This window comes from Ascaphus truei, assembly GCF_040206685.1.
Source record: "Ascaphus truei isolate aAscTru1 chromosome 12 unlocalized genomic scaffold, aAscTru1.hap1 SUPER_12_unloc_4, whole genome shotgun sequence".
NCBI classification, from domain to species: Eukaryota; Metazoa; Chordata; class Amphibia; order Anura; family Ascaphidae; genus Ascaphus; species Ascaphus truei.
In genome coordinates, this window is record NW_027453840.1 from 47,074 (window position 1) to 55,435 (window position 8,362).

General features: G+C 49.9%; 2 protein-coding genes across 2 annotated transcripts; one reads left to right on the forward strand and one right to left on the reverse strand.

Annotated features, from left to right (window-relative positions):
• Window positions 1–1,250: 1,250 nt before the first annotated feature.
• LOC142473662 (histone H2B 1.1-like) lies at window positions 1,251–1,665 on the reverse strand. Its single transcript, XM_075580753.1, has one exon. It carries the CDS (start codon window positions 1,644–1,646, stop codon window positions 1,266–1,268), a length of 381 nt encoding a protein of 126 aa, XP_075436868.1. The 5' UTR covers window positions 1,647–1,665; the 3' UTR covers window positions 1,251–1,265.
• A 5,319-nt stretch (window positions 1,666–6,984) lies between these two features.
• Window positions 6,985–7,746, forward strand: LOC142473663 (histone H2A type 1-like). The gene has a single exon (XM_075580754.1). The coding sequence runs from the start codon at window positions 7,011–7,013 to the stop codon at window positions 7,404–7,406; it is 396 nt and encodes a 131-aa protein (XP_075436869.1). The 5' UTR covers window positions 6,985–7,010; the 3' UTR covers window positions 7,407–7,746.
• Window positions 7,747–8,362: the final 616 nt, after the last annotated feature.

An 8,362-nucleotide genomic window follows, 5' to 3' on the forward strand; every position in this document is an offset into this window, starting at 1 on the left:
TCAATGTTTTTCATTACATTATGGGCTATTCAAGGGATTAAACCTAAATGTATCAAGAATGATGCAGCAATGTCAGAGTTCTATTGATTTGGACTTAACACCAATTCTATTAAGGGAAGCCACACAACGTGCAGTGTGTCACAGAACTATCTGGGGGTGAAACCTGATTCAGATCATGTGAGAAATCCAGGTCTCCGGGATACACGTTAGTGCCAAAGCAATACCGCCACCGTGTGGTCTGTGTGTGAATGGCAGATATTAAATCCTTTGGCCCTTTTTACATTCTCTGTATATTTGTGTTGCTTTTTTTTTGTGTGGTGTGGTTTTAGGATTAAAAAAAAACAGGACGTGATAAATATTTGCGATTTAGAGTTCTGACAAGTTATCACAAAACCACATCAACTGCTACTGAAATCTGAGGGAACACATGTTGCTCAGCCTTGTTTTTATACTAAAAAGGTGCAATCCCTGATAACAGGTTGAACAAGGTGACAATAGAAGCCTTTAATGTAACACCTCCCAGCCTATTTAATGCAGATTTGACCGATTTCTAAACTAATGTCAAACCCAACAGGACAATGAGAAATATCACTTGTTACATTTATGTAAATGGAATAAAAAATGTGCGACAAACTATAAAAGGCCAATTCTGATAATGCAAATGAATGTGCTCGTATCTAACGCATGTGGCAAACACGGATTGCATGGTCTGTTACTAATCCCAAACTGCACTAGGATTTTCCCCCGATCAGATGCGTTATATACCATGCGGGTGTGAGGGCATCATTTCATGCACACTTATTCTGACACGTGCACATATAATCTGTATTTTAGTGAGGCTCAAAAAAAAGTACACGAGGGAAAATAATCGCAGGTTATCCCAAATCCCACTTCACGAGCACGAACTCCATTACTAACACAGCAGCGCCACCCTGTGGGATGTGTGTGAACTGCAGATTATCTGAAGGGGATTCTCGGCGATTGTCACTTTGTCTGCGGTTCTCCCGCCTCTTACTAACAAAACAACACAAGTGCAGCAAACACGTGGCTGGGTAGGAAGCCAGAAAGAGCTAAAAATACATCACATAAGATACTTTATAATATATAATAGCTACAAAAGCAAATAACTGAGAAAGTGCAATGTATAATAGAACACTTCCCTTTTATCCCGAGCACAGGTGACATATGAGCATATCTCTTATAGTGATAAAGTGGGTGGCTCTTAGAAGAGCCTTTGTGTTTGTGGGTCAGTGATGAGATCGGGGTTACTTGGCGCTGGTATACTTGGTGACCGCCTTGGTGCCCTCGGACACGGCATGCTTGGCCAGCTCTCCCGGCAGCAGCAGGCGCACAGCGGTCTGGATCTCCCGGGAAGTGATGGTCGAGCGCTTGTTGTAATGAGCCAGACGGGACGATTCCCCTGCGATGCGCTCGAAGATATCATTCACAAAGGAGTTCATGATGCCCATGGCCTTGGAGGAGATGCCGGTGTCAGGGTGAACCTGCTTCAGCACTTTGTACACGTAGATCGCGTAACTTTCCTTCCTGCTCTTCCTACGCTTCTTCCCATCCTTCTTCTGGGTCTTGGTCACCGCTTTCTTAGAGCCCTTCTTGGCCGCTGGCGCAGACTTGGCTGGTTCAGGCATGTCGGGCGATGCTTTCTCTCCAAACAGCAGAGAAACAATGTCACCAACTGACCGTTCTGTTCTGACTGACAGATTAAATCTGTCAGTGGTGATATTGGATACCGAGGCTTGAGCCTCATTACTCCAAGTTCTCTTGTTGAGTGTATTGTCGCACTCTTTAGGAAGCTTCTTGATCTGTGTTACTTGCCACAGTTGAGTTGGTTTCACAGGTTCAGCGCTGTGATGGGTCGTGGGTAGCGGTCAAATGGGTTTGCAGAGATCGCAGCAAGCTTCTTGATCAGCGGGTTTGAGTTCTGGTCCAGTTCCTTGTAGAATTTCTTGTTGAGCTTCTTTAGATGTTCATCTAACATCTCGATACCCAGTTCCCTATGAAGGTCTGCTATTCTTGTAGGAAGTGGAGCGTTGGACGCAATCCGCAGCGCCTTGTTCTGTAATTTTTGGAGAGATGATCTTTGATGTTGGTGGCAACCACTCCACACCGGGGAGGCGTATGTCATTGTGGGTCTAATGATCGCCTTGATCACATTGACTTTGCTCTTGATGGGCATGGTCCTTGTCTTCAGCAGAGGGTACAGTGCTGCCAGCTTGGTTGTTGCCTTCTGTTGAATCTTCTCAATGTGGTTTCTCCAGCTTAGTTTGCTATCTAGGATTACACCTAGGTAAGAGCTGTTTGGCTCCCATTTGACAGCCTCTCCGTTGAGGGTGATTGGCGGGTGTGCCTTGATCCTCTTTTTGGTAAACAGTGTAGCTGTAGTCTTGCTGGAGTTCAGTCCTACTTGCCAGTCGCTGTACCATGTTGATAGCATGTCTAGTGCTTTCTGGATGTTCTTAGCTACTTCTTTCTCTCTGAAGGACTGGGAGATGACTGCCACATCGTCTGCGTAGAGTGCCAGTTGAGTCTTGTGGAGGTCTGTGGGGATGTCATTCATGAAGAGGTTGAAAAGGAAAGGTCCCAGGACTGATCCCTGTGGCACGCCAGCGCGGATGGGGCGTGTTGTTGAGAGCTCTTCCCGCACAGCCACGTGGAATGTGCGCTCCCGCAAGTAGCTTGCAGTCAGCTTAATCAGGTAGTTTGGGAATTTCAGGTTGATCATTTTGTGCAGTAGTCCTTCATGCCAAACTCTGTCAAACGCTTTGGCCACGTCCAAGAAGACAACTCCAGTTGATTTGTGGATGTTGAATCCATGGCTTATTATGTCAACGACTCGCAGCAGCTGATGGTTGGTTGAGTGGTCCTTCCGGAATCCAAATTGCTCCTTTAGTAGAATGTTTTTACCAGAGGCAAAGTGGCGGAGGCGCGTAAGAATAACTTTCTCCAGGAGTTTCGACAGTCCAGAGAGCAGGCTTATCGGACGGTAGTTTGCAGGATCCCTCCGTGGTTTTCCAGGCTTTGGAAATACAATGACCTTGGCTTCCTTCCAGGATTGAGGAAAGTGCTGGAGCCGCATGCATGCATTGAAGATTTCTGTGAGGCATTCCATGGCTGCCGGCGGAAGCTTCTTGATGGCCAGGTTGGTAATTCCGTCACTTCCTGGTGCTTTGCCATTTGCCAGCTTTTCTGCAAGTTGCATTATCTCAGTCCTGGTGCATCCTTCAAGGGTTTCCGCTTCGGTCTCTGGTAGGTGCTCGGTAAGATGCCTGTTAACTCCTTGCTCAACTTCCCGTGCTATTTTGCTGGCTTGGTTAGGCCTAAAAGTTGTCTCCAGTGTGTCAGCGAGAACCTCTGCCTTGTCCTTGTTGCTACATGCCAGGTGGGTCTGGCCCTGGATCGGTGGATTAGGCTCCTTCTTCCCGGTCAGGCGTCGGGTCATTCTCCAAACAGAGTTGTCGGATTCCTTCAGCTTGGCTGCTGCGGCCTCCCACCTCTCCCCCCGGTGTTGGCTGATTTGCTGTCGCAGTAGTCTGGCAAGTGAGTTGTACTTTACCAGAAGGTCAGGTGTGCGGAACTTCTGCCACTGGCGTCGGGCCCTGTTTTTCTCAGCAATCGCTTGCTTGATCCCGCTCGGTAGGTCGTAGATGGAGCAGCGTTTGGGCATCTGTTTCGGGACGCTGTGCTCTATTGCATGTTGGACTGCGGTAGTAAAGGTGTTAACAGCATCATCAATGTCTCCGTTGGTGTCCAAGGGGCGGGGGTTTGTGATGTTGCTCAACTCTTCTTTGTACAGGCTCCAGTTCGCCCTGGTGAAGTTGTACCTGGGTGTTTGCTGGTGGGTTTCCATCTCGTCGCCAACAGTAATGGTAACTGGGTTGTGGTCTGAGGTCAGTTCCGCCAGGGTTTCCAACTGGACAGAATGTTTCACGTTCTTCAGTAAGACAATGTCCAGGACATCCGGTGTGTGGCTTGCAGTGCCTGGGTAGTGGGTGGGTTCTGTAGGGCCAGCCACTACAAAGTCACTCTCCTTTGAGTAAGCAAGAAGAGCTTGTCCTCTGGAGTTTGCTGTCCTTGAGTTCCAGCACCGGTGTTTGGCATTTAGGTCTCCCCCGATGATGGTTGGGACAGTGGAGTCCAGCAGAGCTTCCAAGTCTCCCAAATGTAGCTTCACCTTAGGGGGGCAGTAGGTGGCAATTAGTCGCAGTGGTCCTGTTGCAGTCTTTACCTGTACTCCAGTGGCTTCAATACTCCGGAGGGGTGGTAGTGCAATCTCATTATGGCTGACCCGTGTGTTAACAATCACAGCCGTCCCACCACCTCTGGCTCCTGTTGCCCGGTCGGTACGGTATACCCTGTGGTTCGCCAGGCTTAGTTTTTGGTTTCCTTGAAGGTGGGTCTCCGAGAGCAGAGCTGCGCATACATTCCTCGATTCCATCAGGTGAAGGAGTTCATCTGTCTTCTTGCTGATACCATTTGCATTCCACATCACGATGACAGAACTGCGTTTAGATGTTGCTGCCATGGTGGTTAGTTTCTGTGCTCCTGAGAAGGGCCGGGATGAGATTCGCTATCATTGTCACAATGGGGTGAATATCCATTCTCGCAATAGCGCACGCTATTTTAAGGATGATCTCTAGCCAGTTTGTTGGGCTTGCGGTTCCGCCTGCGGGGTCCGGGTTGGCCGCCTCAACGGGGTTGGTGGATGGTGTCCTGAGAGTTTCCGCGTAGGTCTGTCCGTTTGGGTTTTGCATCCTCTGGGTGGATGCCGTGCCTAGGTCTGGGATCAGGTGTTCTGTGGTCCTCTGTCTCTCCGGCGCCAGGCGGGGAAGCTGGTATTGAGTAGTGGGTGTCTTCCTTGGTGCCTGCTCCATCAGGTGGGGTGTCCGCTTTTCCCGTTCCTCTTGCTTTGCTTTTGTGATGTACGGGCAACCACGGTAGCTTGCCGGGTGTGGGCCTTTGCAGTTTGCACATGTCGCCGGCTCCTTCTTCCTATCTCGTGGGCATTCCTTGGAGTTGTGGTTCTCTCCACAACACACACAGCGTGGCTTCTGGTGGCAGAATGCAGAGGTATGCCCGAGCCGTTGGCAGTTGAAACACATGGTTGGGCCTTTTCTGCCCTTTGGCGCTTCTGTGGTTACCACACAGCTACAGAGCTTGGTAATCTTGGTAAGATCTGCAGGCTGGCTCTCCGGGGTTTCTGCCAGTGTGACAATAAACAAAGGGAACTTCTTGGTCTTGTCCACCGGGGATGTCAATTGGGCTACGCTCTTGACTGGAAGTCCATGTTCCGCGAGGTCGTGGGAAATATCCCCCACGGAGGCGTTTGCTGGTAAGCCGCGAATTACAAATTTCTGGGGCTTTAGGCGCGTCAGTGGGAAGGTGTAGTATTCTATGCCCTGCTTTGCAAAGCAGTCCGTTAAGCTCCGGTAGTCGTCCACAGTTGTGGTAGTGATCTTTGCGTGGTTCGCCCGTGGTTTAACTACAAACGGGGAAGTGCAGTGCTCGGTGAGGATGTCGACAAGGTCCTTGTGGGTCTTCATATTCCTAACCATTACCGGTGGTATGCGAATCTTTTTGGGTGGGAGTGCAGTCTCTTCATCGTTGCACCTGGGCCCTGAGCAGTCATCGGCATTAGCAAGTGGCTCGAAGCGGTTTGATGTTTTGATGCCTTGGTCTTCCTTGTGCTTCTGCATCTTTGTCTTTGCTACCGATGGAGGGGAAGAACCATTGGAGCTATCAGAGTTTGCTCGCCCTCTCTTCTTCACTAAAGTGTAGTCCATGTCTTCTGCAGCATCATGTATTGCAGTCTCCATAGGTGGCACATTTGCCTCTGCCATAATAAGGCGCAGACCAGAGCCACGCACCCGCACGGCGGCGGGCACACGGCACAAATCAGAGCCACACGCACGGCGGCAAGCACACTGCACAAATCAGAGCCACGCACACGGCGGCGAGCACACGGCACAAGTCAGAGCCACGCACCCGCACGGCGGCGAGCACACAGCCCAAATCAGAGCCACGCACACGCACGGCGGTGAGCACACGGCCCAAAGCACGCAACGCAGGGAGCAAAAGCACACGGCGCAGGGGGGGGCACGGCACCAAGTTCAGGGGGGGCACAGCACAGAGCGCAGGGGGGGCACAGCACAGAGCGCAGGGGGGGCACAGCACAGAGCGCAGGGGGGGCACAGCACAGAGCGTAGGGGGGAGCAGAGAGCACAGGGGGGAGCAGCACAGAGCACAGGGGGGCACAGCACAGAGCGCAGGGGGGCACAGCACAGAGCGCAGGGGGGCACAACACAGAGCGCAGGGGGGCACAGCACAGAGCACAGGGGGGCGCAGCACAGCACACAGGGGGGGGGCACTGAGCACTGGGGGGGCACAGAGCACGGGGGGGGCATAGAGCACAGGGGGGGGCACAGAGCACAGGGGGGGCACTGCACTAAACAGGGGGGGGCACAGCACTAGGCAGGGGGGGGGGCAAGGCCGGGGGTCACAGCAAGTCGCAGCTCTGGGCTCAGTACTGCACACAGAACTCAGCATACAGTGCAATAAAGCTATAAAGCAAAGCGATGGGCAATGACCCACGTGGCAGCAGCAGCTCTCCCACACGTGGCAGCAGCGGCTCTCCCCCACGTGGCAGCAGCGGCGGCTCTCCAAACGGGCCAGTCAATACATCCCCGACTGAAGCTCTCAATCATCAATGTCACCGAAATCCCCAGCAGCTCTATTTATAGGAGTGCTATGCAAACTAGCAGCCCCAGCATTCTGTTCGTCTATTGGCTGACTTTATCATGTGACCGTTTATGACATCATCAGTTTTCTTTCAAATTAGACGATTGGTGGTTACAGGATTATGGAACTGATTGGCTGTTTTCAAAACTGACCAATCACAGAGGAGTTCAGCTGCTGTCTGAGTGTATAAATAAGGGCACAGGGGGCGGGGTTTGTCACTTCTCTTGTTACCCGAGCTGCTGTCTGAGTGATACACGATGTCTGGAAGAGGCAAACAAGGCGGGAAAACTCGCGCTAAGGCCAAGACGCGCTCATCTCGGGCTGGGCTGCAGTTCCCAGTCGGCCGTGTGCACAGGCTGCTTCGGAAGGGAAATTATGCTCAGCGTGTGGGGGCCGGAGCCCCGGTCTATTTGGCCGCAGTGCTGGAGTATCTGACCGCTGAGATCCTGGAGTTGGCCGGTAACGCCGCCCGGGACAATAAGAAGTCCCGCATCATCCCCCGGCACCTGCAGCTCGCTGTGCGGAACGACGAGGAGCTGAACAGGCTGCTCGGAGGGGTCACCATCGCTCAGGGGGGTGTCCTGCCCAACATCCAGGCCGTGCTACTGCCCAAGAAAACCGAGAGCCACAAACCGGCCAAGAGCAGCAAGTGAGCTTCACCCCCGAGACCAGGAGCAGAGATCCCCACATACCCAACACAAAGGCTCTTTTCAGAGCCACCCACAACATCAAAAAAGCGTTATAGTATTTCACATTTCCTGCAGGACATGTTTTTATTATATTTCTATCTCCATTCTAAGTCACTTTCATTGTTTATGATAATAGTTCTCTTCATTTGTAAAGTAATGTATAATTAAGTCCATGTATGTGGAGGTGTCAGTTCTGTCATTAGAAACAGTAATGCGTTTGATACGACACTGCAGAAAGCAAATCAATATTTAATACCATAAAGGCACCTACTGTATATATAACTTGGGGGTGAACTTTAATTACCGACATGATGATTTTAAGGGAAAAATCCCATAACATTGATGAACTGATTAAAGTGCATTTAGTTTGCTGGAACCATAACTATAAAGCTAAACAAAAAACTGTTTCTAGTTCATCGCTAAATAAATTAAAACAAAGTAGTGCAGCATGGCTAATACACTATAAAGTAGTGTTTGTTTCTGTTTGTGATTATACAAAAGGCGCAACGTATTGGTATTAGGAGTCTATTCTTGAAACAATTTACCACACGGTGGCGCTGTTGGATTAGAAATCGGTATCTTCATTACTTGCTTGTAAAGGCTAAAACCTGTTTTTATATCGGACACAAATTCGCAAGCCATGAAGGTTTATTATACTGAAAATGTATATAATGTATCATTAAAGACAAGAGAGTAACATTGATGCAAGAACAATTAAAAAAAAAAAAAAAATTCAACCAACGTTGTTTACAGATTGCCCTCGAACATGCAAAATCAAGTCATAATATAATTAATGTTGACATGTTAGAAAATAAAATAGCATAATGGTATAGAAAGATTCAATAACCAAAAGGCAGAACACATAATTACAGCATCTGGTCTTCGAAATAAACAGCACAAGTTTTTTGGAGGTACAATTT

What these genes read in the sequence shown, in the direction of transcription:
- LOC142473663 (XM_075580754.1), top strand. Translation starts at nt 7,011, where the DNA reads ATGTCTGGAAGAGGCAAACAAGGCGGGAAAACTCGCGCTAAGGCCAAG.
- LOC142473662 (XM_075580753.1), bottom strand. Translation starts at nt 1,646, where the DNA reads ATGCCTGAACCAGCCAAGTCTGCGCCAGCGGCCAAGAAGGGCTCTAAG.